The following is an 18,765-nucleotide window of genomic DNA, read 5'->3' as shown; positions in this document are numbered from 1 at the left end:
CTGACGTAATCCCAATACATTTCAATGAGTCAAGTGACTCAAGTCCTTGACATGCACGTTGCACATGGCGCTATCTAACGATAACCAGGCCAAAGAGATTATCGTTATTGGTGCAGGCGTCGTCGGCCTCACCACAGCGTTAAAAATCCAGGAACAGGGCACCTATCGTGTCACCATCGTCGCTGAGACATTCCCCACAGATCCAAAATCAAGCAGGTACACTAGTCACTGGGCGGTAAGCAGTTATCTTATTGGACATGTTCAAGATTGGGGCTAGTGTAACGCTGATGGATCCATAGGGTGCACACCATGTCAGCCATGCTTATGATGATCAAAGACAGCGAAGTATGCTGCTTTTTGACTCCATGAATAAACATGTCACACCCTAGTCGTACAGAACTTGATCAAGATACCTTCCATGCATTATGGAAGTTATCAGAACCAGGTGGTGCAGCCGAGGGTTGTTTCTTGCGGCACACCCAAACTGAATATCGCGGAGACGACCTCACCGATGCTGAATGGCTTCATTATATGCCAGATGTATGGACACAGACTCGCATTCATGACTGTCATTCTCTGACTCGCATCAGTTCAAATATTTAGATACGAATGAACTTCGTGGTCCAGCAAAGATAGGCTTCTCATTCAGTACAGTCACTATGAATACTCCAGCCTACCTTAACTGGCTTCTGTCCTCTTTCCTTGCGAAAAACGGGACTATCATACGCGTGTCCCTGCAGCACATCAGTCAACTTCTTGAGCGAGGAACCAGTCCGTACACAGGTGCCCACTCGTACCGTGACGTTGATGCCATTGTTGTCTGCGCCGGTCTTGGCGCTCGCAGCCTAGGAGGCGTTGAAGACAATGACGTATATCCAATTCGTGGGCAAACTGTGCTACTTAGAGCTCCTTGGATCAAGTTCGGGAGGACTATGACTGAGGCTGACGGGACGTACACTTATACCATGCCAAGAAGCAATGGCGATGTGCGCTTTCTGAAAGCCATACAAGATATGTTTTCTGACTGTTTTATATAGGTGCTGTGCGGCGGCACGAGAGTACCCAATGACTGGTAGTTCTCTCAAATCATATTTTGGTCGAATTCTCAACTATTACAGGTATCCAGTTCCGCGTCCTGAAGTAACCGAGGACATTCTTGCGCGGGCCCTGCAGCTCACTCCAGAGCTTGCACCCCCACAGACACGTGTTGACCGCGACCCCACTGTCGAGGACCTCCGTTCCATCATTATTGAGCCAGGTTGCGGTCTGCGCCCTGGAAGAAAGGGTGGGATCAGAATCGAAGTCGAGTGGTTTGATGCGCCCGCGCGAGGTAAAGTGCCTGTTGTGTATAACTACGGGTGAGTGACACCACACTGGCACATACTGCCCTAATTACGTGCGCATATCTAGACACTCTGGTTATGGCTTCTTGTCATCATGGGGCTCAGCAAGCATGGCATTGGACTTACTGGAGGGTGCTCTCACGAGCGGCGCTCCGACAAATGCAGACATATGCGTCGGTCATCCATCTGGGAATCCAGGAAACTGAGGTCTTATGAAAGGCTGCCTATTGTAGTAGCAACGCATGGGAAGGCGAAAGCAAATGTATAGATATAAGGGTACAATGACACAAGTAAGCAATATCTGAAGTGTGTATACTTGGCCAGGCGCGTTTCATATGTCCGGATCAAAAATTTGGTGGACGACTTCAAACCTTTTAGGCTCGATCAAAATCTTCTATCGTACGTGGGTCAGAAACTATGGTGATGATCAATTAAATGATATGTTTTACCGTCGTCATCGCTCTCCGCCGCTGTAGAATCCTGGAAAAATCGGCACCGCTTCCGAAACTCACCTACAGGCGGTGCCCGTGGCAGAGAAGAGAACTTCCTTCTGCGAGATCGGCGAGCACCATGTTATTTTTATCTACAGCAAATTGATCGAAACCAACTCGAATCAGTGTAAGCTACTTACGGATTTATAGTACATGAGCGCTGAGCGCTTGAGCAAGGACCACCGGATGGAATCGGCTGAACCAGCTATAAACAAAACCCAAATTTCACCAGCTGATCACCGGTAACGACAACCTCTGCGTTCTTCTTGAATTGGAATATTGTATGACACAATTGTCATTCAAATAGAAGGGACCAACATATGGCCGAACAACTTGAATGTGACAAGACATGATCACAGGCTGAAATACTGGTGGCATGAGAAATTACGAGGTGTTACAAGAATCGAGGAACGTTCGAATAAATGAAAATAACAGCGCTGAACGAGGTTCGTAACACGACATGCACAAGATACTAAACGAGCTTTACGAAGGGCTTGAGGTATCCAGGAAGAGGCGGAGGGCGGCCAGAACGCGGTTTGGAGTGAGGAAAGACGCCCCTCGAGATACCGTCTGATAAGTTATCTGCCGATTTGACCCACTCGACAGAAAAACATATACCGTGGTCGAGAGTGAATGCTGATAGCCTACGTAGGATATCATTCTGCACGGGGCTACGAGAACGACCGGCTCTGATGGCACCCACCACACCCTGATTGTCGGAGAAGAAGCGGATAAGGACATCGCGAAGGCCGGAGTGAATAAGAGCGCGAAGACCGAGGTCAACGGCCACCATCTCTGCCCATCCGATGTCACGTCCATCTGACTTCCACCCTGGGAGCAAGCGCCAACAGAGCCAGTAGCCATCGGCTAAGAAGCCAATTCCAAAAGAAGTCGAGGCATCCACAAAGAACCTAAGCATATTCGACTGTGCTGAGCTGGTAACGCTGACGCCAGACGACATGCGATAAAACTTTGGATGCGATGCAGTATTTGAGTAGAGGGGATGACTTAAATGAAGCTTGAAGGCAATAGAAAGAGGGCAAGAAGGCGCGACTCACGGAGGACAAGGCAACAATGTTGGAGATAGCAGTCGGCGCGGAGCCCATCCTCGGACCAAGTCTCCAGGTGTACAAGGTAATTTATACATTTGGACTCTTGACGGAGGGATGTGTGGTAACTGGTTGGAACTGGGTCCAGCCAATCTGATCAATTACGTAATATTTCCGAAAGGCACAGACTCCTATCCTCAACCAATCAGGGCCCGCGATCGTTTATTTGGCATCCAATATCTGCTTCTCCCGCTCAACACTGGCCTCTCTCCACTTCCTGCCTTTGTATAACACCAGCAGAATCATGCACTCAACGACGACCATCACTCCTGCCCAAATAGTATACAGACCACCGTCGCCAATAGTATCCTAAACCAACCTCAGATTCAGCCTTCTGCAAACTGTTATGACCTTGACTCACTTGTAAAGGAACCGCAATCTCGGCGGCGACAAAAGCAAATAGACCACGGACAGAACTATTCGCTGCTACTGCCATTGATGAGCGACCAGTGTTTGCATCGACAATGTATGCCAGTGTGATTGTGTAGATCCATCTATCGTGGATGAGAGCCAAATACAATATAAAACGCAGTGAACGTACGCGGTTAAAAATCCAATGAGGTACAGCATAACACACACAGCAGCGATATTGACTTGTTCTTGACACACCCAGGCGTATCCAATCACAGACAGAGGTAACCACAACATGGCAATTTTCGTGCTCTCGAGGCGCATCTGCATGAATTTTTCAGTTATATGCTGAGCTAGAACTAGAGATAATGGTTCAAAATTCACCTCTGCAAAGCTGATCCCTCCGTTCGCGGCTTTTAGCCGAGTAAGCGTCCGATCGGACCAACGACCACCCGATATGCTGCCCGTTACGCTGCCTGGGATAAGTAGATGCGTCAGGTATGTGTTCCCACTTTGCATGGAATACACTCACCAACGCCGAAGGCAAGCAAAACAAGGCCGGTCATCAATGCATCATAATGATAATACATCGACAGTGTTCTTGCGGATGTATACGCAATACTAAAGGTCAGCCCAAGTGTGAAGCCTAACGCAAGAAGGCATAAAATAGTTTTTAGTAAGAAATGAGGCCACGCACCTGATGCTATCAAGATAGGAACGTTGTTCTTGCGGCCGACAACCGAGAGGTATGCAGGGAGAGGGTTGACATCAGCTATGGACAGTTTTACGTCTTGAATGGCTGATGATATGACTGGTCGTTGTGCTTCGATATCTTTCGAAGTCGTCTTGTTTTCTCCATCCACTTTTGACTCCGAAATATTTCGCAACTCGTCCTTTGCTTCCGATGACTGCTGCTCCCCGAGTCTTGAATTCAATACGTTCTGATAAGTCACACTCCTCTCCTTCCTGAAGGTGTCCTTGAACAAGAAAAGGAATGCCGAAAAGATTACGCCTCCCCAGATGACTAAGAACCAGAAAACCGCCCGCCAGCTGAAGCCCTGCGTGAGTGCACCACCAAATATTGGTCCTAACGAGGGACCGAGGAGAGGTGCAGAATAGTAGACGCCCATCATCGTACCTCGTTGATGTGGCTCGTATATATCAGCCAGAGTGGCAGCTCCCATAGCGAAAACTGCGCTCGACCTTCTCAAAGTGAGCACAGACACGAGGGATTGAGGAACTGTCTCACCCTGAGGCTTGCACAATTCGCATGCCAATTACTAAACCAATAGTTTTTGACATGGCCACAATTGCAGATCCGATTATAAAAAGTGCAGTGGATAGAAGGTACACGAGCTGGGCTCAGTCATATTAGCAAACGACGCTCTAAAGGCAGCTATAAATATAAACCTTACGGCCCTTTATTTCGCCAATCGCACTCCAAATGACAGGAAAATTGCCTTGAATGAGAATGAACAGAGATAAACTCAGGCTGATATCTCCGCTGCTGGCGTGTAGTTGCTGCTCTATTTCAGCATTGGCAGCTGTTCCGTGGCCGTTCAACCGATATTGGATACAATAAGATCACGTGCAACCTACGGTTTTGTATATTCGCCGCCAGACCCGCAAACATTGCGGCTCCAGATATAATGAACAATACAGCAGTCTACAGTTGTGTTCGATCAGTTCCTACCTGCATGTTGGGATATATGGACTCACCTTCTTCGTGTTTGACCATAATCGAGGATCATCCTCAACCACGGCATGCTCTATATCGAGCTTAGTGGGTTCATCTGACAATATTGAACTGGGGGAGTGCAGCTGGGTATCAGTGTGAGATTCCACGCGGATCTCTATAGGTGACAAGTCCGTACTCCGGCTTCCTGACATGGGGGCAAAATGTCCGATGCACGAGTCGACAATAATATGACAGTGTATGATTTTATAGATGGTTTATGGATAACATGAGCGCCAGAAAGCGAACATTGTTTTTCCAGTGTCGATGATAAGAACACACTGAATGGGAGAGCTCCACCAACTATAGTCTGTCGGACAATGTGGCCGATGAGGGTGGCATGGCATAAAAGCTCAACGTTATCTTCGTTTCAGATAATGGCCACCCGAGGAAGGCCCCAAAGCCAAACGACCTGCTCAGGTTCGTGAGATTTACATTTTAGATTGCAATTATCAAAAGCTAGATCTGCCTTGCCACGGAATTTCGGATGCCCGGTCAGTGGGAGGTGAAGTCGAACTAATAATATGAGGAGCTGACTATACAAGTCAACAATCATCCTGACATACATCATGCATCAAGTGACCGTGCTCCAATCTTCTGACCTTTGTAATGTATTCCGAGGGAAAAAAATTGAGGTGTCTTCGGCTCAGAAAGTCCGAACTTGGAGTCACCACGACCTTTCTGAGTCAAAGTATAAGTCCTGCAACCAAGAGAAAAATGAGAATGTTGATGATAGCCACAGCCAACTGCGCCGAAATGAAAACAATATATAGCTTTACCTGCTGCATGCCCCAAGTTCCTCAGTACTCAGTACCCAAATCGTCACTTTGTCATCCATTAACGCGTGGGTTTGATGCGCCGATGAACGTTAACATGAACATGTTGAAGCGAAGGAGAAGTACACTGGCTTACGTAAAATGGAAGTCTTGCTTGACTGAATCGCACCGATGGTAGCCTACTTCAAGTTCCTGTAATGTCACGAATCGTGGTAAGTCCTGTTTCTGCAATTTTGACTGCTGGTCTGCAAATAGCATTTATGTATGATGGAAATAAAATAATAATAGTCCATTCCCTGTTATCGCCGTAGTTTCGTGTCAATGTCTAATCGATAATCCAGTGTGTATTTTTGTGCAGTTTTTGTCGAATTGTAAGAGAGTAGGCTCGTGACCAGTCTGATATACGTCTTTGAGAGGTGGAGAATTTCATGGTTATCATGATATAAGCCGAACTGGTCCCGAGCCTAGAAAGAGAGCTGATCTCGTGGACGGCCGCCTTACAAGAGTTGAAGTATGCCGTCCCCTCAGCACTTCAAAAATAAAGTGTTTGTAAGGGGAGTGGTCACGAGTCTAGGAGAGAAGTAAAGTCGTATTCAAGGCAGAATATTGAATTAGCCTACCTCAAGATTCCGCCTAGGGTTAATCAGTGAAGTTCTGGAACCGTCAAACGCATACGTATAGTTCACGTCCTCTGGCGTGGTTTGATCACCAATTCCAGTCGCTGATCATCCATGACAGAGGGATGTCAAGCTACAGAAAGAGTGGCGGAAGAGATCCGACAAACTAACTGCACAGGACAATAGGTGGGAAATCTCATTCTTAGAGTGCCATGATATCCATACCTTCCGTTCTCACTATCGCTCTTAGACTCTATCTCAGTGGAATCATTAAAAAGGTTTCATCGCTCCAGAAACTTGCAGATAGGGTCTGTGGCAAAGAAGGAAATTCCTGCCACCTTCCTCTCGCAATATCCCGAACCGACTCGCATCCATGTAAACCACATATGTGTGATAAAGCGTCTCAACTGGTCTTCAGTAACGATCACTGGATGGCTGATGCCCCGATAATCGTAAAGGCCACCGGGTTCGAACATGATCTAAATCGATCGCCAATAAGGGCAACTTCTGCGCTCATACCCTTGATGTGCTCGGGAGTCGGACCATCCACAAAAGCCACGTGCTCCACCCTGGGCTCTTCCTGCACCACCAGCGCAGCCTTCATAAAATATTTCATGAGGCTAAAAAAATCAAGGGTACAGTTAGGCCAGGGGACGTGGGATAGTGAAAGACATCGTACCGAGTCTTCGAAACTCGTCAGTAGTAATTTTCTCTCTGCATTCCTTCTGCTTCTAAGCGTTGAATAGCGCCTGCCTGATGTGGGCCTCCCCCGTGCGCATGACCTCTCGTCTTACGGTTGTGCTGGGAGAAACTCTGTCAGATCTGATACCCAACGTAGATGTTAGGAAGATACTCTAATGCGACGACAGATTTTCGCCACATGAGCCTCGATAGCCTCACCAGTTGGGCTTTCTGGAAGTTCAAAGCATAGAGGATATTTGATTGCGTAGTTCAAGGTTTCGTGATCAGGAGTTGGAGGCAACACGATAATAGTGAACAATGAATGATTTCAGGGTTGAGGAATATGGGTCCGAGGTCATATGGGCGCTGCAATGCTATGTTCGCCTTTGGTGGAGGCACATTTCATCTGCCTCCTAACCAGCATATCATGATGCAGCCGGGATCGAGCGTTCGAAATTTTGCAGGATTGACGTGTTTGTACAGATTGTAACACGAACTTCATCAGAAAAACCACAAGTTATCATCACGAGCGCTCCAGCGAAGTGGGGGTAAAGTTGTAAAACGTGCAATGATGGCATGCCCGGCGTCGCATGTGTGTGGCCAACTATGAATAGATCTCCAGAAGCTCACGTTCACTCAGGACCGAATCGCACACCATGGAATCCTGGACCGCTGGCTTCTTTGAGAATGCACCTATACTAGTTCCCTGATTAGCATGGACAGGATTTCAAGCCAATCGAATTTACGGACATACTTGCAAGACACATCTGCTTAACGAGCTCCTTGGAAGAAATTCAGGCTTAAGAAATGAAAGTGTGAGACAGCCACTCGTCTCGGAGGACCGGCACGCCCTGGATTTTTGATATCAGGCCATGACCCATTGGCCAAGAATAGTGAGCGCAGCTCTAAGCTTCCCTCGCCACCTTCAAATGGGTAACACGCAAAAGTATTATGTGACACGATCCCACACAGTACTTCTTGCGTTCGTGGTCGACATGCATAACGTGATAGTCCTTGATAACAAACCAGGGCCAATATCGATGAAAGTCGCTCGTTGTAGCACGTCCTAGATATCAGACGAGTCGGGCCAAGAATATAGTGAGTGTGGCTCTGCCAGCCTGAGTTTGCCTCGCCGTGTGAGATACTGCGCAATTGCTCCCGATCATAACCGGCGGATGCCGAGCTAGCTTCATTAATCAAATTCGAAATTCGTGGTCGAAACTTCACTGTTAAATATTCGCTAGGGCACTGACCGCCTTACATTACGTTCGTTCGCAGTAGACCGACAAAGCCTGGAGAGGCTCCATGGCAGCACAATCAGTTTGCAAAGGAACGGGGTCCGAAATTGGTAATTCAATTTTTAAGTCGCCTTGGACCAGCTGATTTTTCGCTAGACTTTAGCTACTTCGGTGGTGCTGAATCTTTTACGGAAGGGAAACGTTCTCTACGTCGGACAACCGTTGTTTCCCCTTCTGAACAAGATGATGGCGTATCTTACCCAGGTCCACCGCAAGACCCCACAGATTTTTTGTGGATAATGACAGAGGAACCTCACCGCTCACGACGTATGGCCATTATGAAAGCGCACCCTGAAGTTACCAAGCTCATGGGGTACGAGCCTCTCACAAAATATGTCGTACTGGCTGTCGTGTCACTGCAGCTCTACCTTGCCATATATCTCCGACATACCCATCCGCTCTCTTTCCGCTTTTTGTTCCTCGCGTATGCTGTAGGCGGCACAACCAACCAGAATCTTTTCCTCGCCATTCATGAGATTACGCATAACTTAGCATTCAAGGGCATTAATGCGAACAAGGCCCTGGCCGTTTTCGCGAACTTGCCCATCGGTGTACCCTATTTCGCCGCGTTCAAGGTGTGTAACGCGCGTGTGTGAGCAAACGTTGACTGACAGGCACTGCGGATGTTCCTAGAAATACCACATAGAACACCACAAACATCTTGGAGAGGATGGGATAGATACCGATCTGCCCACAAATTTTGAACTGCTTTGTCTCAACAACGTTCTTGGAAAGACATTTTTCGCGTGAGTTCGGTGTCACATCTAAGCATGTAGCTTAACTCACGCACATATTAGGACGTTTCAGATATTCTTTTACGCCCTAAGACCTGGCTTTGTCAAAATGCAGACGCCCACCCGATGGCATTTGTACAATGTGATTGTGCAGCTTCTCTTGGATTATATCCTGGTGCATACTTTCGGCATTCGCCCCCTGCTATACCTGCTCTTCTCAAGCTTCTTTGCCGGAAGTCTACATCCATGCGCAGGCCATTTCATCGCCGAACATTATGTATGGGATGGTCTCAATCAGGAGACCTATAGCTATTATGGTCCCCTGAACATCCTGGCTTACAACGTACGTTATTTTGTACCGTTTTTTCGCCTACGTTAATTATGTTGCGCAGGTTGGCTATCACAACGAGCATCATGACTTCCCCTCTATACCATGGACGCGTCTTCCAGCATTGCGAGCACTGGCACCAGAGTTCTATGACATTCTTCCATCACATCCCAGCTGGCCAATGGTCATCGTGAACTTTATTCGAGACAAGGAGGTCGGCATCTTCGCACGCGCTAAGAGGTTGGCCAAGAATAGCAAGCAGAAGCATGAGAGTCCCAGCTCAAGCTCAAGCAGTGATCGGGAGTGAAGGTTGACTGACATTTAGGTGCTTTCTTAATGGACGCTGTATATACATCGCCATACGACAATCAAATGGTTTTGCAGGAAGGAATGTAGCTCGGTATTAGCCTTCTATTTAATGGTTGTCTTTAGAGTGGCATATGTCCAGTACTTGTCTACCACCCAGTTTTGTTTGGCAGTAGTTCACTCTCTAGCCTTCTGGATAACGCCGAACTTTTTTTGGCGTAAACCCTAACCCTAGTCGACGATACAAACAGAAGCGGCTCATGGAGTCGCCGCAGAGTCCAGACTCTGCGCCAATTTCCAAAGCCTGGGGACACACTGGGCAACGTTTGAGAGGACAAGGTTCCGGGCGGTCAAAGGTCTGACTGTTTGGTCTGTTGTCTTGCATCATTGCAACTGGCACCTGCCGTCTACGTCAGCCACCACCACGCATCCCGCCATCTATTTTAACCACCATCATGCCAATCTCTCCATCATTTTCAACTTGCCATCGTGGTTTCAGTCCCTTGGATGGAAGACATTACTGCCGTAGACTGGGAGCTGCAGACAATGACATGGTGCCAGCAGGCGAGTAGCAAATAGGCAAACACGGAGGAAGTAGTAGGCAGGCAGGCAAACGTGAGAGACTCGCAGGGATCAGAGATGGAGGTAAAGATCTTGGTGGGGATGGAATAGCGACATCGTGAGGTGGGTAACAGACTTCCAAGTTCCCGGCACTTCCTGAATTCGACCAACCCACTAACATGACACAAGTCCGCATCCAGTTTGCATAGAGACCGGCTAAATTCCACACTTCCTGAGATCATCGAACTCTCAGACTCCAACTTGGAGTCCAACGACCGTTCACTTGACGAGGGCGAGCAGGATGACGCTTGCTTGGCCCTTCCTGGAAAACAAGACTTAGCCACAGTTTGATCACACCAATTGTGAGCAAACGACTGTTCCGGTGATTTGACTTGCAAATACTAGTACTAGTACATGTGAGTATTTATAAATTATATTCCATGTTCGAGTTAGCCGCCACCGGCGGGCTGGTCTTGTTGATTAAGATTGTGTAGTTGCTGGATATCTGCGTCGTGGAAACTGGAAATGCATGTGAAACGGTGTGACAAAACTTTATGGTCATTGTTCAAGTTGGCGGCCACCGGTGGGCTGGTCTTGTCGGTCGTGTATTTGCTGGATACCTGCTTTGTGGTCATCGGAAATGCATGTGAAATGGTGCGATAAAATTCAGTCGGTGAGCAACACGTACGCTTTGGAAGTAATCACACTGATGTCGTTCGAACAGACCCACACCGCGGATCATATGACACCGAACGCGAGATTTATGGGATCTCACCGCATCCCCAATCGTGCCTGAAGCAACTTGCATATAAGAGCGACTGTCCAGCCAAAGATTTACTAGGCAATTGAAACTTCACCGCGTACGTTTTCGTTGCGCGATCCCCTTGCTGCTAGATCTAACAGTGAACGCGCCAGTGCAACCATGGTTCTTTTTGTACTGGCCGTTTCCTTGCTCCTTGCGCTCGGCACAGGACTCGTTAGTGCAGAATGCATTGCCTGTCCTAATTGCGATTACGAGCGGATCAGTATCGAGCAAGGAGATGCATGCATCAACTTCTGGACGTGCTCAGGCGATACTATCACATGCACTTACCCTTCTGTTGCAAATCCGGGAACGTGGAATAACTGCTCATACAGTGCATCGACCGTAAGTAACTGTCTTTCGCAGCGGTGCATGCACACTCACCGATCTTTCGGAAATGCCAGGGTTGGGCACTCGCAGATGGCCCTAGCGAGATCTGCTTCTCGGGAGCGGGAGCCAACGCGAAATGTGAAGCACCGAATAACCCTTACAACAATGCTATCCCAGCCTGCACCGCTTCGTATGGGCTTATCAATGGAACCAACGGTCAGTTGTTGTAAGGATTCAGGAATTAAAGAGCGGATACATGGTACTTTGAATCTGATCACACTCCTTAAGCTTGATCTTGATGTGATGGCCTCAAAGAAGCCACAGATAGTGTTCAGGAACGATAGCGAAGCTCGCTCACTGATCTGTCATTCCTTACCATTTACCTTCAGTTGGTGTCTCCGTTCTCGCACTCTTGCTTGAACCATTACCATTAAAGCAGTCACACCACCACGTACAAAATAGGAATCAATAGATACGGTACGTACTGTAGGTATTGTTTAATACAGGGCCCGCCCCAACGGACGATAAACAATCAAAAATCGCAGTTTGTGCACTTCACGGTAGAGGTAGCCCGTGCTGCACCAGGGATATCATACAGGTGCAACCTCATTCGGGGTTGCATGGTTATCATCATACCAATGTTTCTTACCTGTCAACTTTCGATAATGACGCAAGAGTACCACGACATCCGAAGTCAACAAAAAGTTATTGATGCTGAGAACCTATCAACCACCGTCAGAACATGCAACAAATTCACACATCCGCACGTACGAGAAGCCACGTCCTCAAAGCGGCGACTCCAGCAGCTCGATCTATCATCTTCCAATTATCGTTGATGAACGTCTCCGTTCCTTTGAAAAATTCCGCGACAAATTTGTTCCTGACACCCCGTTGGCATATGTCAGATCTTCACGTTGTTGAGTTGAACGTACCGATTTAGAAATATCCAGCGAAACCAGAGCGCCTGCATGACCTTGTCTTCATCTCTCACGTCGTCGATCTCGAAGATATCTTCTTCTCTATCGAGGATGACCCATGCGAGGACACCAAACTCATCCAGTGGTAGTGTGTTTAGAAGATCGTATAGTCGGGGACCGCCCACGCGGCATGAATAGATGCCATCCGACTCGAGTAGGTAAGGATACTGCGCTGCAGGCCCTAGGGGATCAGATTGGGGAGGGGGCGTTGGCCTTCCAGAAGCATGACTGGAAGATGCACGAGACAGCGTGCGAGACGTTACAGAAATACTGCGTGTAGCCGACAATGCCAGTGAACCTGTACGAAGTATCGGGTAATGCCACTTTGGTTTGATGTCGAGTTTATCTGCGTCAAGAAAAGGTTGAGATGCCACGGAGGTATTTCGTGATGGAGACAGTGTGGTCGCTGGAGTGTATTCGCCATCGTGAAAATTGGATGAAAAGTCGGTTATCTCTGTCGAAGCAGTCCTTGTCGAAGTTGTCGTCATCGCACGTTCATGGGGCAATCTGTGAAGCAGCCATCATCGCTGATGTTCAAGGAGTGGGCATAGAAAAAACTTACAGTGGAACATGCCTACTGGCAGGCAACGCAACTGGTAATGCAGCATGTCTTGTCAGTGGAAGTTCTACCCACAGAGTATAGTTATCCTGCACAAGTTTGCTGAGCTTTCGATCTTCCGTTGCTGCATATAACCTACCATATCCCACAAGAAACCTACTCCTAAATGGTCCCGCTGGAGATGAGCGTGGAGGATTTCCTGCGTGGGAAATACTCCGTGAAGTTCGCAAAGTGGACACTTCCAATCAGTCATTGTCGTCCGAGTCTCCTGTCGTTTTAGAGATCTATCTTCAGCGATTTGCGCTAGGCACTTGTATATGACCGTGACAGGTTTAGAAGGTGGAATACTGGGAGATGGATCGATTCCAAGGGACTTGCATCGACTGAGAAACCCTTTGCGGAGGTTTCGTAGCATGAAGGGAAGACGGCGTAATTTTGCTAGCCGGATGGTCGTCAGTGAAATGTTTTCCAAAGCCTCGATAAGAGTATCTGAAGGAATATCCGTAGGTGTTTCATCCCTTTCTGTAACGTCAGATTCTGAGGATGATTCGGTTTGCTCGCGAGTAATGTTGTGAGGGATGATACCAAGGTCCACATATTCCAGTTCCTCGCTATCCTCGCCCGCAGGAGCGGGTATCGTAGATTCGTCATTGTCGGATGATTCGCTGCTATGGGAATTTGTGGGGGTGACGGAACGCTGTATCTCGGGTGGAACTTTGGTTGTTTTGCGTCCAAATTGAAGCTTTCTAGCTGCTTTCACCTGAACACCTATCTCTCTACATAAACACTGTCAGGCGGTACTCGACGGTTGCCATCAGTCAAGACTCACCTGGCAATCTCGACAGAATTGCCTGAAGATTTACCCCTGCTCAATTTGGATAACTTTAAACCGACATCGACATAGTTTGCACTCCCGCTGCTATGTTCACTTGAGCTGTCAGAAAGATGGCCCTGTCTGACATCCCTATTTGCACTGGACATACGAGGTACGCGTGAATGTGTTCTGCTGCGTGTGCCTTCAAACTTTCGCGCATATTTTCCAGAAAATGACTCGGTATGTATGTGAAGGCGCATTTGCTGCGATTTAGTGGCACGGCGCTGATCAACTAAGAAACATTGAGCACGGTGCTGATGATATAATTTTGATACGCTTACGTGCATTGTTGTTTGACTGTCTACCAAGGCCCCTGCGTGAGACTAGTCGACATGAGGCGTAAGGTTGTTGAGGATGTGCTTATTGTACGTACCATCTGCCGACGACTTCGAGTTCCTTGCTGCACCAAGTTTGGAAGATCTCTCGGGAAAGAAGGAAGTTGATTGAGACGGAAGTTCCTCTCTTCTCTCTGAGGCAGCAGATGAACCAAGACCTGGAGCGAACCGTGCAGATTTCTGCGCAGCCCTGTTACGAGCGACAGGACGCCGCTCCACGGGTAGTGGAAAATCTTCAATATTGAAAGTAACTTTCTTTGGAACCCTGGCAGCAACATCATTTTGCTGCAGAGGTTCGTGAATAGCTACGATACGAGTAGCATTTGATGAAAGCGATAATGTCATTCATTCATTCATCATCGGCTAGTTTGAGTCGCTTACCAGGTCTTGATAGATTTGTACTGATTTGTCTCGCGTTCAACCCTTGGTTTCTAGTATGAGCATCCATCCTTGCGTCAGCAGTTGCAGGTTGAACTACTGCTCCGAGACGATTGCCTGGCCTGACATCATTTGTGGCAGTTTTTGTAGCAACAACCCTTGTAGGATTATCGAGCCTTGGATCAGTTGCGGGGGGGCCTGCTGCGATGCGACCGCCGGGCCTGAAGCTGACAGATTTTGTAGCAACGCTGGTACTTGGTCTTGTAGTATTATCAAGCCTCGGATCAGTGAATTTCCGAGCACTCTTGACGATGCGAGGGGGAGGAGGTACTCGATCGCGTGGATCTGACATACCAGTACCATGAAGATGGATGACAATCCAGCTAATGGTATACTTATCTGTATCATATCGTCGCTGTTGCCATGTCACATGTTTATCTTTGTGAGTAAGTGTGACGACGAGTGGCTTCGATAGCACGTGAGTGTGACAATTCGTGTTCTCTCCATGGCCGGCCTTGGCAGCAACTTGTCAGTACTGACTGGCATATGATGATAGGCTATGATGAGTTCTCAGTAAGTTCTCTTGCAATAAGAATATTGCCTTGGAAAATTTTAAATTTATTTCCGCGGACACAAATATGATTACATAATCAAGTCTATAAGAAGAATTTCCAACCGAGTCGGATATCCTCGATCTGAGACATCCGATTAGGGGTAACCAATTCATTCAACGTCAACTGAATTGCCTTCGGGCTCCACCAGAGTTCCGCCAAGGCACTAGGATGACGTCCTCAAATTCATCGCTGGAAAGTATAAAAGGACCACAGATTTTCCAAATATCCTCAATCAACTCAACTCATCAACTCACAATCAACTCACTCTCAATTCTTATCAATTCATCATGTTCTCCAAATTCATTAGTGTCGCATTCGTCCTCGCTGCAACTTTGGCACCCACCAGCGCCGTGGTCTTCCCAAGGGGCAACAATGTTCGTGATCCTCAGGCTGGTACTCTAACTCCCACTGTCACGCCTACCATCACGCCCACCACTATGTCCACGCCCACCACTACGTCGTGGTCTTCCACCACGCCTACCACATCCTCCAAGCCTATCACCTCCTCCACGCCGACCAACTCTTCCACGCCGACCACCTCCTCCACGCCTACCACCTCCAGTACACCTACTTCCTCACCTACGACTTCTACCACACCTCCGCCCTCTATCACTTTTACGCATCCCACTACTATTCCGTCCTCTATCCCTATCCCGCCTACTACCTTGCCAACGCCCTCGACGTCTGTGATACCTTCTGGTCAGCCCAACAAGGCCCCCTCTCCATCCGTGCCGTCAGCGTCGTGTAATGGTGTCCAGCCATGGCAGGTTAATCTCGCAGTAAGTTGTGTCTACGTCTCAGTTTTCCCTTCGCTCACATCCCGCTCAGTATAGTGCAGGCGCTCAGGTGATCTTCAACAACCAATTGTGGACCGCCAATCAGTGGAGTTATAACAACAACCCCGAGTCCGCCGCCGCCGAGTGGACTCTCAACGGGATTTGCAACCAACCGATCAGCAACAAAGTTGATTGCACCGGAATCCCTGGTTGGAACAAGTCCACCGCCTACAATGGGGGTTCAAAAGTAACCTTCAATGGTCAACTCTGGATTTCCACGCAGTGGACCGAGAGTAACAGCCCTGGCGATGCTTCCGGAACTTGGAAGGATTTGGGTGCTTGCAACTAATTCAATAGTTTGGGCTTTTTAGATTCGTAGCAGTTCGCATCATGGACAATTCTTTATTAGCATTATCTTGCTATGGACATTATCATGGACTTATTAGATTTTTTGTTTCTCTCTATCAATCAACGTTTGTTTTTCATGGCTATTGAATACTATGGGACTTTTCACACTTTGCGCTAGTGTATTCATAAAATCATTCTTTCGTTGTTCAATATTCTTAGTCTTACCAAACAATGGCTAAGTTAACGTGCCGCTCTCTGCCTCTCGTTGTTCCTGCCTGCGGCAAAATCCCAAACGACAGTTGTGGCGGGTTTGTTGCATCCCTTAGTGTCGGCGCCTTAGCCACTGTGGTTAACCTCTGGTATCTTAGCCGATTGTCGAGCGTGTAATCATGGCCGGACACAAGGGCTGACGACGACGAGAAATTGGCTGAGCAGCACGTTCCTCGGAGCATTATCGGCCGCTTAGATCGAGGTATGATTCCGAGCTTGCACGAACCCACGGAAGGTGGGGATGAGTATTCTCGATATTCAAGGATGTCTACCACACATCGTATAGATGCGTTGATCGTGTAACTTGGTGCTACTCCGGTATTACGCGGGCACCGTTCCGCCAGAAATAAGAGTGTTTCGCCGAAGGATCGGTCTGGCTGCCGAACCTAGGTTGGATGAATACATGTGGCAACACGAAAATGTCAAAAATGCTTGCAAAGTATATGAAGAGTTCAGGCTTACTGATACGACAACAGACCTGTCAGAACGGCCTGGACAGTTGAGTAGACTGTGGATGGTGTGCTGCGTGCAAGCGCATTACTCACAAGGGCTAGGATTGTCGGGGTATGCGTCAAGCGCGACGAGAAACTGCAACACCAAGATGTCTTTGATTATCACTGCAATAGAATGCGCGTCGAACAGTTCCAAGAACGGATTACAAAGAGGTTTGCATCGATATGTAATGTAACGTGTCGAAACGAAGGCTGAAGTAATCGCTGAGAGAAACTTGAAGAAGGGGTCACAAGCATTACTTCAAGTGGTGGCAGTAACACCAGAATTAAACCCTGGTTCAAACGTTAGCTCCTCCCCATCCGACGAGAGTGGTCAGATGACGAAGATGAGTGGAGAACCAGTCCGCAAAGACAATTGAGTACCCCGCCTGTCGACAAGATGCGAGCGAAAGCTGTCGCCTGTAAACCAGCATTCGCGCCAATTCAATCCACTGGATATCAGCAAGGGTTCACCAAGAACGAACTGCCATTCGACGTGTAGTAGTAAGTGGGATGCTACAAAATTCAAGGACGGGGGAACCCACTGGAAAGATCGAATACCCCTTGCCACCAAGTAGGGTCGGCCTGTCATCCTCTTAAGTGGGTAGTTGAAAAGCGAAGTAACGACCCACTGGTACCTCAAGGGCGCAGTGAGCCTCACCTTCAGAGACCATGCCCCGAGATGAAGTATTGAATCGGTCACCACCTGATCGCCCTTGGGCTTCAATGAGGCACATTGAGGGATGCTCGGGCTGAGGCCCTGCACAAATCGTGGCAACCACACCCTCAGGTTGGAGCACTTTATGATCAGCCGTCATGCGGCTATCCTGGGTAGGCAACAGCTTAATTGAACTTCGAAGTTGATGGGCCGATAACATTGACCCAGACTTGAACTGGGTTTCCAATTCTTGTTATCGAGAACCGAAAGTTGAGACAGCGTCGTCCCGCCAAAATTTTCGAAGTCGTAACTCTCGTCATGCATCCGTATTCACCTACGCGAGGTATCTCGCCAGCTTATACTCAGCGAAATCACGGGTGCGGAGATAGGATTCGGAATCACAGCAATGGTTAAATTTTTGGAAGAATCTGATACTTTCAAGAAGGGAAGGCGGAGACAAAACGAAGATGTCGAAGGGAGAATAGAAGATAGAGAGGACAGAGGACAAACAGCGAGGAGTAGCGGACAGCTTGAGGGAGGAGTGGAGGATCTGAGGAGTGAAGGGGATGTATCAGATCAAATCGTAGCGGCGGCAAGCCGCCAATCCCGACTCCGCCTACCTGCTTACTGTTGAATCTAATGGAAAGTATAGTTCAGGAGTACGACCGTAAAGATAAGGTGGGGGGCTCACTGCGTGTCCGTTTGAATCATGTTCAATTTTCACACAGGTCGGTGGACCATCAGGTTCGTCGCATACTAGTCCCACTAGTAACGCCTACCACTGCCTCCCATTATTATCAACGCCCACCTCGCCCTACACACAACTTATACATACCATAGTAGGCCGTGAATACCTCATAAGAACGTCGTATGCTCGCAGTCACCATCACGCCGCACGGCAAGGTGAGATCGAAGAAGCCATTTCAGCATGGACCAATCAGCAGCAGGTTGAAGAGTTTTGACCATTCTCGAGGGCACTCGCATCCCTGTCGGACGCGTCGTAGGCGTGAAAGAGATCGTGTA

The 18,765-nt window shown here is 48.2% G+C and overlaps 6 protein-coding genes across 6 annotated transcripts; 4 read left to right on the top strand and 2 right to left on the bottom strand.

The window, feature by feature from the left end:
* Positions 1-64: 64 nt before the first annotated feature.
* On the top strand, positions 65-1,549 carry HD556DRAFT_1431675 (uncharacterized protein; the record flags this gene model as incomplete). The annotated part of the gene is made up of 7 exons (XM_041305036.1): positions 65-235; positions 300-345; positions 398-540; positions 591-986; positions 1,038-1,072; positions 1,119-1,358; positions 1,411-1,549. 7 exons carry the CDS (start codon positions 65-67, stop codon positions 1,547-1,549), a joined length of 1,170 nt encoding a protein of 389 aa, XP_041161210.1.
* Positions 1,550-2,897: 1,348 nt separating this feature from the next.
* Positions 2,898-5,184, bottom strand: HD556DRAFT_1472637 (MFS general substrate transporter; the record flags this gene model as incomplete). Its single annotated transcript, XM_041308468.1, has 9 exons — positions 2,898-3,252; positions 3,305-3,437; positions 3,485-3,618; positions 3,679-3,770; positions 3,827-4,497; positions 4,544-4,650; positions 4,705-4,838; positions 4,894-4,960; positions 5,014-5,184. 9 exons carry the CDS (start codon positions 5,182-5,184, stop codon positions 3,106-3,108), a joined length of 1,656 nt encoding a protein of 551 aa, XP_041161209.1. The 3' UTR covers positions 2,898-3,105.
* A 3,133-nt stretch (positions 5,185-8,317) lies between these two features.
* HD556DRAFT_1364683 (fatty acid desaturase-domain-containing protein) lies at positions 8,318-9,977 on the top strand. Its single transcript, XM_041302747.1, has 5 exons — positions 8,318-8,451; positions 8,498-8,976; positions 9,035-9,147; positions 9,199-9,478; positions 9,528-9,977. The coding sequence occupies exons 1-5, from the start codon at positions 8,409-8,411 to the stop codon at positions 9,768-9,770; spliced, it is 1,158 nt and encodes a 385-aa protein (XP_041161208.1). The 5' UTR covers positions 8,318-8,408; the 3' UTR covers positions 9,771-9,977.
* Positions 9,978-11,139: 1,162 nt separating this feature from the next.
* Positions 11,140-11,982, top strand: HD556DRAFT_380307 (uncharacterized protein). The gene is made up of 3 exons (XM_041310439.1): positions 11,140-11,190; positions 11,246-11,477; positions 11,537-11,982. Exons 2-3 carry the CDS (start codon positions 11,371-11,373, stop codon positions 11,880-11,882), a joined length of 453 nt encoding a protein of 150 aa, XP_041161207.1. The 5' UTR covers positions 11,140-11,190; positions 11,246-11,370; the 3' UTR covers positions 11,883-11,982.
* A 70-nt stretch (positions 11,983-12,052) lies between these two features.
* On the bottom strand, positions 12,053-14,937 carry HD556DRAFT_1442179 (uncharacterized protein; the record flags this gene model as incomplete). The annotated part of the gene is made up of 9 exons (XM_041306419.1): positions 12,053-12,184; positions 12,234-12,342; positions 12,395-12,946; positions 13,002-13,087; positions 13,138-13,774; positions 13,828-14,104; positions 14,154-14,195; positions 14,246-14,512; positions 14,589-14,937. 9 exons carry the CDS (start codon positions 14,935-14,937, stop codon positions 12,053-12,055), a joined length of 2,451 nt encoding a protein of 816 aa, XP_041161206.1.
* Positions 14,938-15,288: 351 nt separating this feature from the next.
* On the top strand, positions 15,289-16,434 carry HD556DRAFT_380258 (uncharacterized protein). The gene is made up of 2 exons (XM_041310438.1): positions 15,289-15,978; positions 16,028-16,434. Exons 1-2 carry the CDS (start codon positions 15,487-15,489, stop codon positions 16,322-16,324), a joined length of 789 nt encoding a protein of 262 aa, XP_041161205.1. The 5' UTR covers positions 15,289-15,486; the 3' UTR covers positions 16,325-16,434.
* Positions 16,435-18,765: the final 2,331 nt, after the last annotated feature.

The sequence above is a fragment of the Suillus plorans genome (assembly GCF_016647745.1).
Source record: "Suillus plorans strain S12 chromosome Unknown HD556scaffold_22, whole genome shotgun sequence".
Taxonomy (NCBI): domain Eukaryota; kingdom Fungi; phylum Basidiomycota; class Agaricomycetes; order Boletales; family Suillaceae; genus Suillus; species Suillus plorans.
The sequence above is the reverse complement of the archived record's forward strand: the minus strand, read 5'-3'. Positions and strand labels throughout refer to the sequence as shown.